The following is a 22,733-nucleotide window of genomic DNA, read 5'->3' on the forward strand; positions in this document are numbered from 1 at the left end:
GCCTCTTCTGCAAAAATGGCGGCTCATTAGGTATGCAAATGAGGCTCGGTGATATTCCATGCTTAGCCTCATTTGCATATTTCTTGCACAAGACACCATGAGTGTAGACATAGCCAAGGAATTCTCAACTGCTTTACCCATAGCAGTACATTTCCAGTGGGGAACTGGAAAATTTCTCTATCCCTGAATTATAAAATACTGTCCTCAGGGAGTCTTTCCAGGTTCTATTTCCCATTTAAATGCATTAAAGTTGAAATCCCATGGAGTAAAAAGAATATCTGAAAATGTTATATTTTATGATTTATGGGTTGGTCCTGCATACACTTAAATATGTGCTTGATTTTAAGCAGATGATTAGTACCGCGGGGTGAAATCCTAGTCCTACAGAAGTCAAAATTCCCATTGACTTCAACAGGGCCAGGATATCACTCATTAACTTTTATGGAACTATTCTTGTGCTTCAAGATACATATATGCGTATGCATTTTCAGGTTCAGGGTGTAAATTATTACTCTAAACTCCAACATGCAACAACAAGTATCTGTAAGTGGATCATTTAAATGCATACCAACTGTTAGCACTTCAGAGATTCCTCTGGTGTATAAAGTTAGACAATGAAGATTTGCAAACAGCAGAGCTATTCTAAATAAAGACATCACAGCAAAGTATTTGATATCCTTTTGTTATCATTTACACATCAATTACATACAGCATTAAGACCAAATATACGGATTTTCATATGTATGTACATTGATCAATATAGTGCACCATTTAAATTTATGTTACAATCAAATGTACAAGTTTAAATATGGCTTTATACACTAGTAGTAATCACAAAGCTAAAATAATTCATGTCTCATGTAGGTTCACACACAAACAATCGAATGCAGTTGTAGCATTAGATTTCTCAATTAGCAATGTTTTACTTTATTATTTGGTGAACTTTGTGCAACATATAGTCAATTGTAACCTACTCCCACCCCATCTTCCACACACACACACCCGCTATTCTGTCCACAACACAGCTTAACTATGTACTATAATTATACAAATGTTGGGTCCTGTAATTCCGAAGTATCCTGAAAATAAAAACTTACACATTCTGGGAAAGATTAACCCTAACACAGATTAATCAGAATAACAAATTATAGAGAAAGGTGGAGAAACACACAAACACTGCTCTGTAAAAATATCATTATACTCAATGAAGCTATGTCTAAGTAAGGGCCAAATCCTGCTTGTTATACTCTAGTGAGCAGTTCAGTGTAAATTATTAACCGTGAGTTATTAACTGCAAATTATTAACCATGAGAGTTATTTGCCATAGAAGTAGTGTAACGGGGATATGATAGATTTTCCATCACTCAGAACCTTTGGATGAAATACAGACCTCAATGAAGCTAATGGGTAATTGCTATTTACTTCCATGAGACTAGGATTTCACTCTAAATCAAAAGTAAATTTCATTCTAAAACATATGCTCTAGTTTGACCATATATTGTTGGGCTTGATGTGGGAATTACTGGGTGAAATTCTAGGCATCTGTTATGCAAGAAAAACTAAATTATAAGAAGGTCAAACAGGATTTGGCCCTAGAGGTTCATCACTACAGATGTCCCATGAAAGATTCTTCTGCAATAAGATTCCTGTGCTGGACACACACACCTCATTTCCTTTCCTAGCACCCAAATAAAGGAACTTCAAAATCTCTGCAAATAAGGAGACTGACCACAGAAGAGGAATGAAAAGGTGGCCCTCCATGATGACTAAAGTAAAGAGTCCACAAAATTTGAGTCAGAGCTGATTAGCTTTGTACCTGCCTCTCCACTAAGGCGAAGAAATGAAGACTAGAATAAGCAGTTCCCCCCTCCCATCACACATGGGCCTCATCTTGTGAGGTACAGAGAGGTAGTGAGTACCTTCAGTGCCTACTAATTTCATGTGGAATACAGGAGGATAGGAACTCAGGACATATAGGCCTGGATGAGACCTGCTGAGCCAGTGAATACAGCCCCTGCTCTCACCGACAACTGTGTCTATCTCTGTAACTGAAGGCACAATACCTCACAACATCAGGCACACTGATAAGTCTAAAACTAAGCTCCATGTAAGACTGTCTGTACCAAAATTATTTCCAAAGGCTCCCACCAGGACTAACATGCTTTAATAAACACACCATCAATTCTCCAGAACAAACACAGATCTTTGTGAAAGGACAGGCCAATAGCCACCTTATATAATAGTTAACACCTATCAAAAGAAATATCTTCTTTGTCTATTTAGCTCTAAATAATAACTGCAATTTATGGCACTACGAAGCTACTGGAGACTATACACACTATCACTGAGTAGTCCTGTGGCACCTTAGAGATTAACAAATATAAAGTATCATGAGCTTTTGCAGGCAAAGCCCACCTCTTCAGATGTTTGCCCACAAAAGCTCATGATACTATACATATATTTTTGTTAGTCTCTAAGATGCCACAGGACTGCTCATTGTTTTTCAAGTCACAGACTAACACAACTACCCCTCTGACCCTATAACTGAGTCCTTCAAAGATCTACAAAGTCATCTTTGTCTATGAGACATTATGAATGATTAGATAGTGCTACCTTGACATTGCTCTAAACTGAAGTTATCAATGTACCTATGTGAGACTCACTGCTGTAGTATGTACATCTGTTTCCATTTCCCGGATACTGGGATATACAACATAATTTTGCATTTAATGAGTATAATTTGCTGCATACAAAGCATACCTATGAGGTACTCATGCCAAATCGATAATGTTGCACGGATGTACAATTATTTTTCGTCTTACATTGAGAGTATCCTTAGTGTCAAAAATCAAAGGACTCAGATTATTATTTCAACATTTAAAGTCAAGAGCTACTTAAGGTTCATCTCTTTCCACAAAATTCCACTTGCTGAGCACCCTTGCTTAGACCTTTACACATAACACATTTCCCCCATCACCACCACCACCTCCAGGCAACATTTTGTAAGTTTTATTACTTGACAGATAAAATCCTTTCAATGGAAATAGCAGGAAACTGTCATGATGACTTGAGCAGACACCGGTGACAAAAGGAAATTTGTGTCTGTATCATTGTTACAAAATATTTCAGGCAATATTTTTCAAAGAGGAAATGGTTTCAAAGGGACACTATCAATGTTTTAAAGATAAAAATGCATGACCTACAGTGTTATATTTGGATGGGGATAGTCCTCCAGTTTTTAAACATCATCTGATTTGGTTTTTTTATATCTAGGATAGCAGCATTCATGAGATTTTTTTAGGACCACTGGCCCATTGACAGTTATCAACTCAATAGATTTAATCAGAAAGCTAGTCAAAAAAGCTAAGTATTTTCCATGAAACAATGGAAAGGAAAAGAAAATTTTGCATTTCTGACATTTTTCAAAATTTCCAAAAAAAAATCCAGGGGGGGAGATTTTTTCTCTCTCACTTTTTAAAAACTCTTTTGCTCTTGGAAAAGGGGGCAGGAATGCAATGTTTCTTTGCTAACTTTTTTGTCAAAAAAACCAAAAAGATTTGAACCAAAGCTATTTTATGCATTTATTGCGAAGAGGCATTTGTTTTGGCTAAAAGGCATTTCCTATTGAAAAAAATAGGGGTGCACAAAAATTTTTTGGCCAGCTCTCGCAGGAGAAATAGCTGATGTTTGTTTCTGAACAGGCTAAAATTTAAGATAAAAATTTCCTGCCATGCCTCAAAAAATAATATACATGTATATTTAACATACATACATAGTTTCTGCAATTTCTTCTACAGTTTAAATAAAAAAAACACTATGAGCAACACAAACAAAATACAAACTTTTCCAGGGCACCTATAATGAGGAAAATGTTACTCCTGTAAAAAACCTGAGCTGCTTCTAAGAAACAAAAGGCACAGCACATATTGTAAATACATTCACCCAACTGAACAATACCTAGATAAATCTCAGCTGATATTGACCAAGGCTTCTGCATTTGTAGTGTCTTTCGATCCTTGCAAATTTTTAAAACTGTTACTTTTCTAAAACAAAATGTCTTACTGCGCTTGTCAGTTTCGAGTTAAGCCTTCACTGAAAAATTTTTGGATATTCAGAATAAAAAAAGCATAAAGTGACTGTAGCACTCTTGTTCTTCCAACCTAACTTTCAATGGGAGACGCTATCTTCAGTGCACTTCTTCCTTCTCTTGGGACTAAATCTGCAATTCTCAGAGTAGTAATTTTTATTTAAGTGGCTCTATTGATCTCACATGAACCTGTTGATATAGCAGCCAGACACATTGGTCCAAATATTATCCTATATTATTAGACCAGTTTGAATCCAAGGAGGTGTTCCAGATTTACAGTGTTCTAACTGAGGACACTGTGTCTGTAACTTCAATTGGGAAATTTGCATAAGTAAGTTTTACTCACATGAACAGAGTTGGAGAGTCAGGCCTTTTCTCCCCACACTGTTTGCCTGTCCCTATAATACAGAATTTGAAGTACAGAAGATACCCAGACTAGGACATCTAGTTCAATCCCCTTCCCTCTCCTATTCCTGCTGCTTTGTGGGACTTCTAATATCTAAAGGCCATATCCAGCAAATGTTGTGTCAGAAGACATGGCACAGATTTTTAATGATTTTGCTCCAGTCACCTCTATCCAAGGTGGATGTGAATGAAAATGAACAACAGTGGGGGCGGGGAATCTTGTTCACATTCCAGTCATATTTTGAGTATGTCTAGACTACAGGCTTTTGTCGACAGAAGTTTTGTTGACAGATACTGTCGACAAAGCTTCTGTCGACACAGAGCATCTAGACTACATCCAGTTCTGTCGACAAAGCAAGCCACTTTGTTGACATGACAATGTAGACGCAAAGGACAGTGTAGAACTCTGTCGACAAAAGGCGTTATTCCTCGTAGAATGAGGCTTACAGCCGTCAACAAAACTGCTGAGTTCTGTCGACATTATGTCGACAGAACTCAGCAGCAGTGTAGACACAGGTATAGTTTTGTTGACAAAAGTCCACTTTTGTCGACAAAACCCTGTAGTCTAGACACACCCTTAGGGAAAGACTACAGTACTTCTATTTTTCACTCTCCCCAGAGATGGGCAGAGATCAGTAATCATGTCTCTCAACTAGTTTTTATTTGCCATTCAAAGTGAAAATAAGTCTAGTACTATATCCAGGGCTTGCCGAACCACGGCGAACCCTGCTCACCAGTCGCGCTGTCGGGCGATCTGCGCCCGGCTCTTCCAGGTTGCAATCTACTCACCACGGGCGAGTAGATTGTATTTATTTGTTGAGCCCTGACTATATCAAAGTATAGGATATATCATATACTTATAAGAGAGATTGTGTTCAGCTAAGCTTGAGATCAGGATTTAGGAAGAATTCAGATACCTAAGAACATGATGGACAGAATGCTATTCTATCACTGCTTTTGTATCAATTTAACTTCATTCATTTCCGTGCTTACTGCTGTTTACAGCAACGTGGGATCAGAATCAGACTCCATGAATGAAGAGGGGGAAAGTTAACTATAACTTCTGGTTAGATTGGGTTCTTTCCCGTTCTGATGTGGCAGACTGACAGCACAATCAGAGGCAGATTTGCCAGCCTACGCAACTGGAAAAGATGCAATTGACTTGTAACTCATGTTAATCTTTTAGATACAGTCGCTTATTGCTGTGACACATCTGTTTTCAGCAGTGGACTCCAGACCTGAAACTCAAGCTCCAGATGTAAAAAAGTTGAAGAAAACACTGCCTTCAAATAAAGAGCTTAGAAAGGTAAATCAACATATAAACAAAAACAAACAGATACAAACCAGGTTCCCCATCACATGTGATATTTCTGAAGAACAAAACTCCTCTGCCAAATGCCGTTCTTTCAGTCAGATTCCAACTTCTCAACTTCTTCAAGTAACACTTAGGCTGAATAATCAGTGGGGATTCAAAGGAGTTTCTGACCAAGCACACCTGTCGTTTTGATCCCGAGGCTTTATCCTTTGTGTCCTATGTTTTATGCTTAGTTGGCTAGCAAGATTCCTAAATGCTTGAACTGCTGTTTCCTCTCTGTCATATGCAAGTAAACCTTAGCTTGAATTCATTTCATGAATAGTACTCATCTCTGAGATTGGAAATGTTCACTAGAAGCATGACTGCAAAGGAATCCCTGGCCTATTTTACACAACAAACACAAAGCTATGGATCCCACTCTATGCAAGCTATCTGCTGTCTTTATAATAGATCTTCCCACCTAAACGCAAGGAGCAGCTGCTAGCCTCATTGTGGATCTTTGCCATTTCAAATCCACAGGCAGTTCTGTGATTCCCTGGAATAAGCATCTTCCTAGCTGGAGAGGGTCTTCACACTTAGCGAAAAGATCTCCAAAAGATTATTTTTTTAAAGCTGTAGGAAACTCCTCCATTTATTTTGAATTCTCAGGATTAGGAGAAGCAATTTCAATCATTAAAAGAGTCCTCAGCTGCCTCTTTACTCTTAGCTGCCCAGACTATAAGATATAGAAACAAGTTAATTATCAGCTACATTAGTAACAACAATGCACAGTGAGCCTGTTCACGTAACAACTTTTTTCCTGAACCATGAAAACCATGCTGAAAACACTTTGAGAGAGACTATCAAGGTACATGAATCCAAAATCTGATTTTTTCTTAAATATATTTAGAAACACCTCGACATACTTTAATTCCGCAAACATGTTTTCCCTGCATGAAGCCAGTCAATCAGTGCCAGCATCCAGTCATGTACCTGCTTAACTTAACATAGGTGTAGTCACTATGTCTCCTCACATAAGTAAAGAAAAAGAGGTGCATAAGAATTTACACAATAAAAATCTAAAACGAGAAATGTGTATGAGCATCTGTGGTGTGAAGGAAACAAACAGTTCTACAAAGAAACCAAAGTGAGTTTCAAGCTACTAATACTACATACAACGGCCAGATTCTCAGCCTCCATAGGTTGAAGTAAAGGGGATTTAAATCTGCCTTAATCTGGCTATTCATCTGGCATGCAGGAACCCGCACCGGCTGCAGCACTAGTATAGCAGTATAGTATAGTTCTATACTACCCCTACCACCCACTTGCTTAGAGATAATGTACCAGAGCCCAAGATCTGGCACAATATAGATAACTCACCTAGACTTCCCCCTAAAGCATCTTGAGTTCTCCTCTGGCACTATTGACGATCTGGTGTATTGACTTTATATAACATCTTACACCCTGCAGCACTCCGAAGTGCTTCACAAACTTTGCCAGCTGGTACACAAAAACTTTAGAGACTGAAGTGCCTAGCAGCACTGCAGTGAAGCTGATTCATAGAGCCTGTTCAGCAGAGCCTGGCAATACCACATAACAGTTTGCAGCTAAAAGTAGAAAAGAACACTTGACGTAATCAAAACTGCAAAGAGCATTTGAACAGAGCAGAGTATATATACACCTGAGATGGGGATTTAGCCAAGACTCCTAAATCTTGTAAGGGATTATTGAGTAAAATACTTTGCAGTGTCCCTTTAAACTAATAAAAGTTATAAAACTGAAAGATTTTCAGCTACTGTACAGTAAAGGAATTATAAAATGTTGCTTTTTTCAGTATTAATTAACCATCTGTGAAAGCACTAGAGACCAGACACCTGCTCCTTTCCTGCACACTTTCATGCACAGTATATATACTCAGAAAGCAAGAAGCTGTTGAGTCAAGTACCCCAGCATCCTGCTGCATTAATATATGCAATCACTGCTTACCAAGGAGGGAAAGGGGAATTCCAATAAACCATTTTCCCTTTCTGTCAACCTGTTGCTGTGAGGAGGAGAACCTCAACACAAACCAGTTCTCATGACCTCTCCACTCCATCCATGGTAGGTTTGCTCTCATGATTTTGGAATCTGTTTTCATTGGAAGCAATACGTAGGTCTACAGATCCTACTACCTCTTGTTTGCCTATTTGTGTTCTAATTGTTTAACCTAGCCTCCAGCTGTATGGATTTACAAAATGAAATAAGGCTGAAAGAGTCCAAGTAGCATGGGAAATGTGTCAAGCATAATGATCTCTTCCACACTGGCATGAATGTGGGAAACATGGACTGGTCCCAAGAAGTAGCATTTCTGACCCAAAAGGGAAGGTGCTTGGATGCATCACTTGCATTGTGCATGATCTGAATAGTCATCCATGTCCACATCAGAATCAAAGAGAGAGTGTCCAGTGTAATCCGTGTCAGGTGTTTGGGAAATACTGTTCTCTGTCCCCTCCTCATCAAATGTCTCTGTCCTTGAATAAAAGCTGAAGTCCTGAAACGGAGTGTGACTCTTGCTAGCTTCACTACTTCCCTCAGATTCGTACAAGGTGTTATCATCGTCTTGGTGCCACTCTGGCCAGAATTTCCTTCTTATCCTTTCACAGTACATAGCAAGGTTAATCAGTTCACCTGCAACATGGTAAAATAAGCCAGGGTAAATACACCTGATCATTCAAACTGTGACTATGTTCCATGCAAAGATAATTCACGGGAGCTGTTTTAAAAGAAATATTCCTGGCTTGTTTCCAGGGAGATATTAAAGACCTTTTCCCAAAAGGCTAAGAGATGATCAAACATACTAATATATTGTTTACAAGTTCAGTATAATACAAAGTGCAAAGGGTGATAAGCATGGTCAAAATGAAAGAGTTATGTAGGAGTATAGTCCTAAAGTTAAGCAGTTAGAATTCATTTTCATGAATGTGGCTCAGAAGAAAATGATTACTTTTTTATAAATCTGTCACAAAAAAAAACTGTTACGCATTTTGTACAAATCTGGCATCAAAAAACAGAATTTGGCCATACATATTCTATGTCTTTATTAAAAGAATGCAATGCAGTTGCAGGTAAATTTTGGTTTTGGACCACAAGATGGCAGTACTGTTTGCAAGATAAATTTGACATTCATCACCAGCACACACGATTTTTTTATGGTCACCTAATTTCCCTTAGAAATTAGGGATGGAAGGATGGAATGAAAGTATTTTTCTTATGTATTTATGAAGATATTATAAAAATGTCAGTTAAGGACAAAACACAACAGGGCATCAAGGGAAAAACTTTGTGTGCTATATTTCGTAGCATGAGAAGCTCTCTGGTTGGGTGAGTCACATCAGAAAGAATTGTAGGGGATGGGAGTATCCATTTGGTTATTTTGATAGAGCAATTGGCTTTTCAATCTATATAAAGTTAATGCTTGAAATTCAAGGATCCCCTAAGATTTTGCCTGAGATCCTTCAGAGACCATAGTCATAGAAGAGAAGAATGTAACAACAACAATAAATAATACTACCTGGCTCTTATATACCAGTGTTTTTCATCAATAGATCTCAATGGCTAAGTCTAGACTGGCATGATTTTCCTCAAATGCTTTTAACGGAAGAGTTTTTCTGTTAAAAGCATTTGTGGAAAAGAACGTCTAGATTGGCATGGACGCTTTTGCGCAAAAGCACTTTTTGCAGAAAAGCGTCCGTGCCAACTTAGACGCGGTTTTGCGCAAGAAAGCCCTGATTGCCATTTTCACCATCGGGGCTTTTTTGCGCAAAACGGTTCACAGTTGTCTACACTGGCACTCTTGCACAAAAGCATTTGCGCAAGAGGGCTTTTTCCCGAATGGGAGCGTCATTGTATTTGCGCAAGAACATGGACGATCATACATTAGATCGTCAGTGTTCTTGTGCAAATTCAAGTGGCCAGTGTAGACAGCTGGCAAGTTTTTCCGCAAAAGCAACTGCTTTTGTGGAAAAACTTACTACTTTTGCAAAAAAAATTGCCAGTCTAGACGCAGCCAGTATGTTTAATACTCCAAATTTGATTCTGTTCCTCCAAATTTGTTATTACAGTATTTAGCCCTTATACAGGACCAGATGCTATCCTTCTTCTATTATAGAGTACATCTACACAGCAACATTATTTCGAAATAACTAGCGTTATTTCAAAATAACTTAGTCCACATCTACAGAGCAGTTATTTTTAGATAATGTCAAAATACTATCAAGCTGGAGGACTTACTCCGAATCCTGTAACCCTCATTGTACGAGCAGTATGGGAAGTTGGAGGAAGAGTGCTCTATTTGAAATAAGTGCTGTGTAGATGCTCCCAATTTCAAAATAAGTTATGTAATTGACATAGCTCAATTTGCGTAGCTTATTTCAACCTGCTGTGTAGACGCACTCAAAACTACTTCCTGGCACACTCCTCCTTACAGTCTATCATTTTTTTTAATATGCAGTTTTGCTCTGAAAATTGAAGATGTAAAATGGATCAGGGAACTTAGGGGCTTTTATATTTTTCACGTGTCTATGACTCCAGATCAAATGTAGACTCCAGACTCATCTTGCCAATAAAAGGGTGGGGGGGGGGTTTCTAATTGCTAGTTCTGCAAAATTACTCTAAATCCAAAAATCAGCATGGGTTCCTTTCTCTTCCTATATCTGCAGCAGTCACAAAGGTTCTGGGATTTCACTGGGGCTACTTGCAGGGTATGATACTATTCAGTGTAAGCAACAGAAGCAGAACCTGGCCCATCATGATTTCATCATTGAACACTCTGAAAACATTCATTCATTAATAGAGCAAAGGCCAAAATTCTTTAAACAGAGTGCTGTAGAGTAACCTACCAAGTACAGCACTAGGAGCAACTAGTGTGAAGAATATAATGAGGAAAAATGAAGGCAGCTTTGAATAGAAAGACAATATTACAGAGTACATCAAAGGACAAGCCCTCTAGTTGAGCTTCTAGGGCTCATTCTGCATATTATAATGAGATCTCCTTGAAAGCCTAGGACTACAAGCAGAGACTACTACCAAAAAAGAGCGGTCCAAATCTCTACGATTGTCTTACCTTTGATTAGTCTCTCAGGTCTAGTCCCTGGTAATGTCCACATTGCTTGAGCTAGGTGCCCAAAGACAGTGGCATCAAGAGTAGAAAGCTTTGGTCCCATGATATACTTCTTGTCACCTGTAAATGGTAAAATGGTGACCAGTTGTAGACCAGCAGGCACCTCCCCCAACTATAAAATGGATTGCATCTTTTTAACACGCATCTCACTGAAACAATGTAACTGGAAACTGGCATGTTCCCCAAAAATATCCAATTCTGGAATCTATGCATGTGGGTCAAATTCTGGCTTAGGCACAGAGAAGGTTCCCAGGAACAGACTCCATTACTGCAATGTAATCCTGTGGAACTCAATTGGCTAACTGATCTATACTGTTACAGAATCACCAGCCCTTCCTGTACCCCTTCTTTCTGCTACTCCCTATGCACTGAGTTGGTTTTGCTGCATTCAGGGCTTTCCATGCTATCAGTAGTGGTTGAATGTATGAGTTTCTCTTTTCAGGGAAAAATCAAAGCTGACCCATGATTAACGTCTTTGCTAAAAGGAGCTGGCAGCCCAGTGTCCTGCACTAGTCTTTTACTAGTGGAGATCTGGTTTCAGGCCTTTCCTCAGATTGCAAGTGAAAATGAGAGTGGTGACTTCAGTTAAAGGATTTACTTAATATCGGTTCAAATCCAAACTGTCACCCTATTCAGTATAATTGGTAACTACTGCTCAGAAGAGGCCTAGTGCTGGAATAGCCAACTATGTTGCAATTCCAGACTAGTGTGTGCCCCTGAATTGGAACAAAAACAGTGCAATGGGTGATTCTGGGTACAAGTCTTCAGAGTCCCATAATGCCCAGAGTCCCCAGAGTCAATCTCTTCCTCCCTCCCTGCTTGAAAGCAATGACAAACAATCTTTTTTGCACCCTTTTGTCTCTGGTTATCCATTCTGTGCAAGCATGGATCCTGTTCTGCTGAAAAGAGCTATGGTAATCATTGCAAACACCTCATGTCTTATGTCATATGTCCAGAGCCTAGCCTAGAGCCCTGGGAGCGAGGAAGAATGTGAAGAGGCCACAAATACACACGTGTATGAAATCTCTAAGTGGAGCACTTGGCAGATGCTGGTGGCAATTGATTCTTTTGGCACAGTCGTATACTGGTGCCATGAGACAAGCACAGATTGGTGGGATCACATAGTTATGTAGCTACGGGATGATCACCAGTGGCTGCAAAACTTTTGCATGCGTAAGGCCACTTTCATGGAAGTTTCCAAACTGCTTGCCCTCACCCCCGAAGTGCAGCAATACCAGAAAGAGACCGGCTTTCTGGGGGCAATTTCCCTGTGGAAGCTGGTAACACCAGACAGCTACCAGTCAGCTGGGAATCAATCTGGAGTGGGTAAACTGCCGTGGGGTGGGGACTGCTGTGACCCAAGTAGCCAGGCAATCAATACCCTTCTCCTATGAAGGATAGTGACTTTGGGAAACACACAGGACATAGCAGAGGGCTTTGCTGCAATGTGGGTTCCCTAACTGTGGTGGGGCAATAGATGGAACACACATCTCTAACGTGGCACCTTTCAAGAGAATACATAAACCGCAAAAGGTACTTCTCAATGGCATTACAGGCACTGCTGGATCACAAGGGCCATTTCTTCAACATCAAGGTGGGATGGTTGGGAAAGGTACATGATGCGCACATCTTTAGGAACTCCGGTCTCTTCAAGAAGCTGTAAGATGGAACTTTCTTCCCAAACAGGAAAATTGCCATCGGAGATGTTGAAATGCCAATAGTGATCCTTGAAGACCCAATCTACTCCTTGCTCCCGTAGCTCGGGAAGCCCTACACAGGCAGTCTGGACTGCAGTAAGGAGCAGTTAAACTACCAGCTGAACAAGTGCAGAATGGTGGTAGAATGTGCCTTTGGATGTTTAAAGGGAAAGTTTCTCAGTTTACTGACTATGTTTAACCTCAGCAAGAGCAACATTCCCATTGTTGTGGCAGCCTGCTGTGTGCTCCATACTATCTGTGGCAGTGAGGGGGAAAATTTTAGGCTGGGGGGTGGGGAAGTCGAGGCAGATCACCTAGCTTCTAATTATGTACAGCCAGACTCCATGGAAGTAAAGAGAGCACATCAAGGGGCAATGCAAATTAGAGAGGTTTTGGAAAAAAGCGTTGTGAATGACCAGACAATGTATGTTGCTCTTAATGAAGTGCCCCCTGCATTAAGTGTGCTGGCCGGTAAACCTTATAAAGTCCCCCTCCCCCCACCTCTGTTCAACACAAGCAATAAAGATACTGTGGTTGAGAAAAATATGCATCTTTACTGAGGCAACACAAGGAAGCAGAGACAGAAAAGGAGTACGGGGGAGCTTTGGGAGGAAGGGAGGAACAAGTGCAAGCAGCATACTACAGTCCCCCTGTCCAGCAATCATTGGTGTAGGAATGACAGCCTTCTATTTTGGGAGACATCCCTGGGAGTTGAGTGGAAGGCTGCCTTTGTCTCCCCCTCTCTCCCCCCGACATACACATACGTCCTAGGTGGCTGGGAAGGGGACACTATGGAACTTGGTGAGGAGGACATTTGATTCAGCATGTATTGGACAGGGGCTCTGTGCTCCATCTGCTTCTTCTGTACCTCCAGCAGGCAGCTCAGCAGCTGTTTGCTGCCACACAAGATCTCTTCCTGTGTTTTGAATTCATGTTCCTTGCATGCTTTCCTCACCTCATGCACCATCATTCTCCTCCACGCATTTAACTGCACCCTATCCATGCAGGTGGATTGCATTTGCTCATTGAACATGTCATCCCTATTATGTTTTTGCCTTCGGATCTGTGCTAGCCAAACATCTGCAGGAGCTGGGAGAAGTGGCCACACGCTCACTGTTGCACTCGCCGTACCAAAAAAGCGATGGGCAAACTTTAGAGGAGATACACTGTAGAACACAGAAGCTAATCTCTTAGCATAAAAGAACATCTGTCCAACACAATAGGCATGTGTTATGTTCAAGGCTAACGTTATGTTTTTAAGTGCCCACTATGCAGCAGGTACAGCACAGAGATCTTAAGGAAACAGCTGGACTCGACCTGATAGCAGGCAGAGTGTGGAACAGGTTGGGGTTCACTCGTTTGCATCTGCTTTGAAAGCATGTGCAACACAGTGGCTGCAAATAGCAACTCCTGCAGCTAGGCAACCATCTGCGTTTGCAAAGGGGAGCCATGGTGACAAGGCAGGGGCTCGCATGGTCACTGGGGAGTCTGCAGGAGGGAGGGGGTGTACTGCCTCAGTGGTACCAGTTACAAAGCTTCTCCTGCTTCATCCAGGTTGCCATGTTTGATGTCAGTCTTCTCCGAAATCATACCAAGTGATAAGCAATGGATGCTGACTAAATGTGGCCATAAACCTGGACCTTATGTTGCAATGCTTGGTGCTGCAATGATGCCAGCTCATCTACTGCTGGCTTGGCATGGAAAGGTCCTAACGTGGAGGATGGAAGAAGGCCGGCCTCCCCAGAAATCCTGTGAGATGGATGAAAGAGTACCTCTACGAGACCTTCATAGAGATGTGCAGGGAGGATTCCCACTCCATTTCCAGACACGTTAACAAACTATTGCAGGGAGGGCAGAATGGCCGCCACAGATCTCACCCAACTGCCTTAACCCACTTGTAACATGATGAAAAATGTCAACTCACCAGAAGTGCCCTCCCAGACATCAGGGCCCAGCAGCCAGCTGTCCCAGGAGGAGGGGATTGTCTCCAAAGATATAAAAAGGTTCTGGCTGTCGGTGAGATCAGATTCTCCACTTGCCTGCTGACCATTCTCCTTTTCCTCTTCCTCATCTACACTATCCTCCCTGCTGTTGCCTGAGGCTACCTGAAGAATCTCTTTGAAGGTATCTTGCACCTAAGCATCCTAAAAGTTCTCTAGACCTCTGATGTTAATTTTTAAGGAATGTTGGAAAACCAGGAAAATTCAAGGAACATAATTATTGAAAAGGGGTATTTCTTCTGGGGTTTCGCAGAGATCAATTACCTGGAAGTAAATATAAAATCTGTAGATAACAAAGACTGGAGGAATGGTAAATAGTGAGGAGGAGAGGGCTGTGATACACAGCCACTCAACCAGCTTGAGTGCCAACCAAATAACAGCTATAACCTGTTAGTAAACAGCTTGCTCAAAGCATGTGAATGCCAATCAAATTCCCAACTTTGTCAAAACAATTATAATATCTACAAGGGATTTTCCAACACCAGCTTTACAAATATTTGTTGCCAGAAAGCCCTGGGCAAAATTCTGCCCTCACACACAAACACAATTCCCAGCAAAAATAACAGGAGATGAACTTATGCCTCTGGTGGCAGCATTTGGAAATATACATGTACAATAGCAGCAAGAAAAAGCAACCGCCCCTTAACTCAGAAGACAGACATGGAACGATAGTGCCATAACAGGCAGTATTGTGTTTCCAAACTAGATAATGTTTAAATGGCTTAGCAGAGAGCATTGCCAATAAATCTAAGTGACTGTGCTGAATATAGAATATAATGGGTTGTACATTACCTAAGAGGTTTGCTAGAGACCGCATGTCTTTCTCCATCAGCTTGTATATTTCTTCTTCCGAGAAGCGGCCAATACCATGGCCATACATTTCTCGTTTCACAATTCCTTTCGTTAGGTGGCACAGAATCCACTTCAGCAGGTCACTGAATGGGCCACTGCATGAAAGCATCTTCTGGGTCTCATGGAGATTGTCCACCCATTGGCAATAAGCTAATGTCCTAGAATGTGGTGAAAATAACTTACAACGGTGCCACACATTGACTCCACAACAAAGTAGCCCGCAGAAGAGTTTGATGAACAGCTTCCATAACTCCTGAGGCCCTAAGGATTATTGGCCTGACAGAAAGCTAGCTGTGTGGTAAAGTACGCATCTGTGCCTGTGGCATAGCAACCAGAATACTAAACGTTGGCCCTCGTTCTGAAGTACTTGTTCACACAGTAAAGCACCTAGTCATGACAACAGTCCGACTGAGATTCATGAAATTAAGTGGCGAGGAGTCCTGTGGCACCTAATAGACTAACTGAAGTGTTGGAGCATAAGCTTTCGTGGGCAAAGACCTACTTCGTCAGATGCATGTGAGTCTTTGCCCATGAAAGCTTATGCTCCAACACTTCAGTTAATCTATAAGGTGCCACAGGACTCCTCGCCGTTTTTGCAGATTCAGACTAACACGGCTACTCCTCTGATACATGAAATTAAGTGCTACTCAACGGAAATAAGGGTTTGATTTGAGTCCTAGATTAGCACAGCAAAGTGATGTGCAAACTGAATCAGGAGTTAAACGCTATGATGCACATTTGACAAAACCTTCCTGCCTATCCATTCCCTTTGGCTTATGCTTTATTTTTACTTTGTCTAAGTAGTGACTCTATGCACTGCAGAAGCCTGCCAACTGAATCATTTTGCTGCAATAATATAATCCTCATAATAGGTATTTGTTTCAGTGGCCCCCCGTTCTCCTCTCAGTTTTATTATGGCTTAAGCAGAAAATTAATTAATGTAAGAGATTTATGCTTTGTCATGTTGGGTTATTTTTTTTTTTTTTTTTTGCATTTTATCCTCTTATGACATGCTTTACACTGAATGAGATGATTTCGAAGCAGCTTTGCTGTACTGCAATGTATATGTTTGGTTAGATGGGAGATGTGTTCTCTTAAGAGGACTCTTTATTAAATTTGCTTCCCCAAGTCAAAATCTTCCAATTCTCACTGGAATTGCTGGTCTTTATTACTCTTCCAACAGGTTAAAGAAAAGTCTTTTTTTTTCCCCTTCAAGAAGCTTGTGAGAAAAGGAACAATTAATCTGGAAAGTGACAGTCATCGTAAGTACATATTGAACCATCAAGCACACCTGCTGCAGGTAACAGGATTATTGTCACCAACTTCAATGGGAGCAGGAGCAGGGGGGTTAAAAGTTATCCATCAGAGGAGGAGGTCAGAAGAGCACATGCAGCCTAGCGTGTTTGGGAAATACGGGTTGTTTATGGACAGGCTCTGTAAAGAAGCTAATGTATAAATTCTTAGTTTCTGGATGTTTTCTCTGCTGTACCATATCTTTAAGGTAATTTTCCTTTCATTTCATCTGGATTAACATTGACTATTCCAGCGGGGGACATATCAACTAAAACCATTTTTGAAGGCAGCTTTAATCTGGCCTCAGCCTATGAAGTATGTGGCATGTCCCTGTTCAAATCTCTCAGTGTCAGGTGAATGTGGGACTTGAACCAAAAGTCTCCCACATCCCAGGTGAGAATCCTAGCCACTGGGCTCAAAGTTATGAGAGAGGTCCTCCTTCCCCTAGCCTCTTGCAGAAGTGCTATAAGCATTTAACAGCAATAGAGCTCCCATTTCCTTACTGCCTAGACGTAGGTGCCTATCTTAGTGAGAAGGGTGGGGCCTGATACACATCCCTCCTGTCATCATCTCTTAGGGTGTCTCTACATTGCACTGTTATTTTGAGTTAATTAGCTTTATTTCAAAATAATGCAAGCATCTACAAAGCCATTATGTTATTTTGAAATAATGTCGAAATAATAGGTGGCTTATTCTGAAATCTGTAAGCCTCATTCTACGAGGAATAATGCCTATTACAAAATACCTATTTTGAAATAAGGTGTGTGTAGATGCTCCACTGCTGCTATTTGAAATAGCCCCTCAGCAGGGCCATTCTAAGTTATTCCGCCGCAGTGCCTCCTGGGCCTCTAAATCGAGACAGCATGTCTACATTAGGGAAGCCTGCCTTGGACTAATTTTGAGGCTTCCCTGCAGTACAGACGAGCTATTTCAAAATAAGCTATTTCAGAATAACTATTCCGAAATAGCTTTTTTCAAAACAACTGTGCAGCGTAGATGTACCCTTAGAGGCTAATCTAGGTGATTCCCTGCCTAGTCTGCTGGCTTTTGTGAATCACAGTCTAAGAGGCCAGTCTCTCCCCATCCAGTGTCTTGGATCCTGGGCACCTAACTCAGACTTTGTGATTCACAGTACGTTCCTATGATTTTCTAAGCATCTAAAAGGTAGGCACGGTGACATTCAGTGCCTCAACACCTATGCAATTTTGTGAACTCCAGCCCAGCTGCCCTCAACTGCCAATGAAGTCAAAAGTTCCGATCCTGAGACGTATCAGGCATATGCAATGCCTACTGAAGACACCTGGAGTTCCAGGTGCTCAGCATCCTTTCAACAGTTGGCCCAGTGAGAGTGGAATACCTCAGCAGGGGGCATTCAGCAACATACAAGATGAGGCATCACGGAATGTACTCTTAAGCTATGCATGTCAAATAAGTGATAATTTTCATGATTTATGACAAGGCTCCCCAGAATATTCATAGGTGTTTTGTTGTACATATTTTTAATGCAATGAAATCACAATGGGAACCCTCGCTCTGCTTTTAAGTGCCTTACTCAACAAAACAGCTGATGTCACATCACAAGTAGGATCCTAGATGAGTCACAGTTGCTGTGTCTACTCTTAGATCTTTGCTGGTGAGTGGGAAGACTCATTTTTGTGAGTGTAAATGTGAGTATTAACAACACGAGATTTAGTGAGGTTTTATCACATATTACAGTTCATGAGGTATTAAATGACTTCACATCTCTCTACAAACCAAACAAAGAAAGAAAGAAATCCTTTGATTTGAACTTTAATTCTTGCTTCACTCAGCCAACAATACTGCACCCCATTACAGATAGCGGAAGAATAACAACAAAATTCTCTTAAACAAAGACAGTGCAAATATATTTTTTCAATTAATACAAAATATTGTACTCCTGTCACCTATTAATCCCAAAAGCTGGATTTTTCTTTCTCCCTTTTAGCAATAACACGTTTATTAAACAGTGTGAAATTTAGCCGATTATTAACCAGCCCAATCCTGCAGTTATTTTTCATAAGCCACTGAAGCAATATAGGTGAAAGGGCCACAGTATTGACTTGTTGTTACTCTCCTTTATAAACTTACAGATGGACAGAAGGCCCAGTTCTGAACTTCATTTGCAATGGTTTTACACTTTTCAATGGTATTTACTCCTGCTTCACACAGGCACAAGTAAGAACAGAATCAAACACCAACTCTCTCAGAGTGAAAATAGCACAGCTCATCTCCCAGTTGTTTGAAAAACAAAGCAAGCATTTATTTCCAAACAAACTGTGCAGCACATGTTTGATAAGCTCAAAACAGAAGTAGCTTTACCATGCAAGCTTACCAGTAGAAATGTTCCTCCACCATTTTTGTCACTGCTCTGGAAACAGCTCTTTCATGTGGACCAAGGTTTTTATTTAAGTTCACTCCGAGTTTCTCTTCCAAAAAGTCAATAATGAACTCAGTGCCAGACACTTTTTTGCGATTGTATTCAATCCAGGGCATTTTCCCTTGAGAGGAAAGTTTTCCATCAAAATAGTTCTAAGAAAAGAAGCAAGTAAACAAAAACAAAAAAAACAAACACACACACAAAAAACACCCTTCAGCTTCTGTTTGATCAATAAAAAGTTTTCTTTAAAAAGGTGCCAATACCCAAAAGCATAAAATCAATATCCACCATACAGTAACTATCAAGCTAGAGACAACCTTACTCTCAATGGAAATGAAAAATCAATTTCCAGCATAAGTAATTTCTAGCCAAAATAATGTGCCTGTCATTGTTTTTGTTTTGCTTTTAATTCCAAACAATGGGACCAAACATGAAAGGTGTTATGGACCTTTCCTGCCATATATAGTGTGAGTTAGTATTATTAATTAAAGGCCGATGGGGATAGAAGTCCATAGGCCTAATATTCTGGACAATTTTGTATCACAGACAAAACAACAATAATATTTGGTACTAGTGGCTCCGGACAGAATAACTAAGCAGGTGTTAAAAGTTTGTTCTAGAGTATATTTGGGCTTAGGCAGGTTCCCTGCCTGACCTGGCTCCATGCAGCCCCTGGAAGCAACCAGTATGTCCCTGAGACCCTCTCCGTGCAGAGGTGGCCAGGGCAGCTCTACACACTGCCCCAACTCTGAGTGCCAGCTCTGCAGCTCCTGTTGGCTGGGAAGCAAGAGCACCATTTATGGTGGGCTTAGGGGGCAGTAGCCCCTCCTTCCCAAGTTTGAACCCCCTGGACTTCATACTTGAGGTCTGCTTAAAGTTGCATGTCTTGACTCCGGAGGCAGTTCTTAAGTGCAACATAGTTTGAACTGCATGCAGCTTTGTCTTTGGGGCAGGGAGTTTGTTATAAAAAGAGGAAGGCAGAGGTATTAAGAATAACAAAAGGCTGAGCATTCCAGTAATTGAAGGATCATTAGATCATCATGAAAACATTGCCGGGTACCTCACTTAAAAGATAGGTGGGGGAAGAGTAGGAATGAGTGTTGTACTGCAGGGATCTGCATTTGGATTACTGTGTTAAACTTACAAATGTTCTTGAAAAAGGGGTGAACAGGAACTAATCCTGACTGCAAAGAGCTACAATGGGATTTCACGAAATTGGGTGATCAGGCAACACAAAGGCAGATGGAATTCAGTGTCGATAACTGCAAAGTAATGCATACGGAAAAATATAATCCTAACTGTAGATACAAAATAGTTGTTACCACTCAAGAAAGAGATCTTAGAATCATTGGGGATAGTTCCCTGAAAAAATCTGTTCAATTTGCAGTAACAGTTTAAAACCTAAAAAGCTAACAGAATATCAGGAATCATTAGGAAAGGAATATATAATAAGACAAAATACCATATTGCCTCTACATAAAGTGCTTGTATGCCCACATCTTGAATGCTGTATGCAGATCTAGTCAACCCACCTAAAAAAAGATATATTGTGTTTGGAAAAAGTAAAGAAAGGGCAACAGAAATTATTCGGGAGTAAGGAACAGCTTCCATATGAGGAGAGATTAACAAGACTGAAACTTTTCAGCTTGGAAAAGAAATGACTAAAGGGGGGATATGTTAAATGTCTAGAAAATCATGAATGATTTGGAAAAATAGAATAAGGAAATGTTATTTATTCCTTCACTAGCATAATACAAGAAGCTGACCCACTTAAATGTATAGGCGGCAGATTTAAAACAAACAAAATAAATTATTTTTCACAGTCAATTTGTGGAACTCTTTGCCAGGTGATGGTGAAAAGCACAAACTATAACAGGGTTCCAATAAGTACAAAATAAGTTCAAAGAAGATAGGTCCATCAATGGCTACTAGCCAGGATGGGCAGGGATGGTGTCCTTAGCTTCTCTTTGCCAGAAGCTGGGATTGGGTGAAAGGGGGATGCATCATGATGACTGCTTCTTCTGTGTATTCCTTCTGAAGCACTGGGCATTGGTCACAGTCAGAAAACAGGATACTGGGCTAGAAGGACCTTTGGTCTGGCCCAGTATGGCCATTCTGATGTTAAATAGAGCTGAAATATATCTGTCCCTTTGCTGTAACCCACTATACCTCACTTCCCTGAGATAGAGCCCAGGAGTCCTGATGGGGTCTCTCTCTCTCCACAGAGTTAGTAATGAAATAAGAATATACATGAAAATGTTAAGACTAACTGGTGTCCCTTAAGTGACTTGCCACAAGATGTCAGAATACGTTATGGTTAGAGCTGAATGGGTCTAATATTTATTTAATTTTTATGCTTTATATAGGAATTAGATACAGTGCTCCTGTCAGCTAACTACTAAGTTGTCTGCCAAAAAAGTAGAGTTTTCCAGTACCTTGGTAGCTCCTGGATAGAGATGATTCATGCGGGGGAGAAGAGGGCAGATGGGATTGGTGTCCCCCTCTCCCGATTTGGTGCTTGGCTTGTACTGAGAATGCTCAGTAACACTGTTGAAGTCTCTGTCCTAAGTCCGGCCTCCTCCTCCCCCCCCCACCTCCATGCTTTCACTTTCTCCTGTCCCCATCACAGCATTTACAGGTCACACGCCCACCCCAAAATCTGAAATGGTGTCCCTGCTGGTGTAGCAAAAATTTAAAATTTTAGTATTTGTATAAGAATATAATTTGTTTATAAATTCTGTATTCTTCTATTTCACCCTGTTTCTCATGATTAGACAATGCCTGCATTGCAAACTAAGCTGTGTTTTCTAGTAACTATGGAATCCTTTGTTTGGAATGGTCTTGCTCTGTAAATAGTTTCTTGTGAAGAATGTGTGTAAAAGTCATCAGAAAGGTCCATATGGTCAAAAAGACTTGAGATACTTGGAGATGATGAGAGAACATCCGTGGTGCCGGAGGCTGGATGAAGGCTGACAAAGTGAGCAGAATAGCCCAGCCTTGGAGACAGACAGACATTCCAAAGGTGAGACCACAAACAAGAGATAACGAACCCTGACCACAGACATCAAAGGATAACTGTGGGGAGACACCAAGATTAACATACCAAGGACTGGAGCATGACACTGCAAACCCCTTAGACTCAAATGGGAACTTACATATATAAAGTGGAAGGCTTTTGCCATTACACTCGGGTTCAGTCCTGCAAAGCAAAGCCTCGGAGGAGTCTCAGAGGAACCCCAGCTCCTCACTCAGGGTACATCTACACTGCAACACTATTCCAAAATAACTTAGTCTATGTCTACACAACAGTCAGTTATTTCAAAATAGTGTCTGTGGCAGCGCGTCGGGGTCCCCCACCTCCTGCACCCCCGTAGTGGCAAAAACAGACTCCACCAGCCAGTAGAATAGAGGGAGTTTATTGCTTCTCCAAGATACAACACAGCATAGATGTAATCTGGTTACAGGGCAGGCCCTTGAGATGGGGGAGACTGGGCCCTTAAATCCCAACCCCTTTCCTAGGCTGCTTCCTCCATGATACCAGACAGACAC

The 22,733-nt window shown here is 40.9% G+C and overlaps 1 protein-coding gene across 1 annotated transcript in view; it reads right to left on the reverse strand.

Annotated features, from left to right (window-relative positions):
- Positions 1-666: 666 nt before the first annotated feature.
- The window catches only part of FAXC (failed axon connections homolog, metaxin like GST domain containing), a 42,156-nt gene continuing 20,089 nt past the window's right edge, over positions 667-22,733 (reverse strand). The window contains exons 3-6 of the mRNA XM_006118430.2: positions 19,140-19,336; positions 15,434-15,651; positions 10,888-11,004; positions 667-8,453 (exon numbers count right to left, since the gene is read on the reverse strand). Of these exons, the coding sequence (XP_006118492.1) occupies positions 8,164-8,453; positions 10,888-11,004; positions 15,434-15,651; positions 19,140-19,336 (822 nt within the window). The 3' untranslated portion in view covers positions 667-8,163. The remainder of the gene's footprint in view (positions 8,454-10,887; positions 11,005-15,433; positions 15,652-19,139; positions 19,337-22,733) is intronic.

This window comes from Pelodiscus sinensis, chromosome 3 (assembly GCF_049634645.1).
Source record: "Pelodiscus sinensis isolate JC-2024 chromosome 3, ASM4963464v1, whole genome shotgun sequence".
Lineage (NCBI taxonomy): Eukaryota > Metazoa > Chordata > Testudines > Trionychidae > Pelodiscus > Pelodiscus sinensis.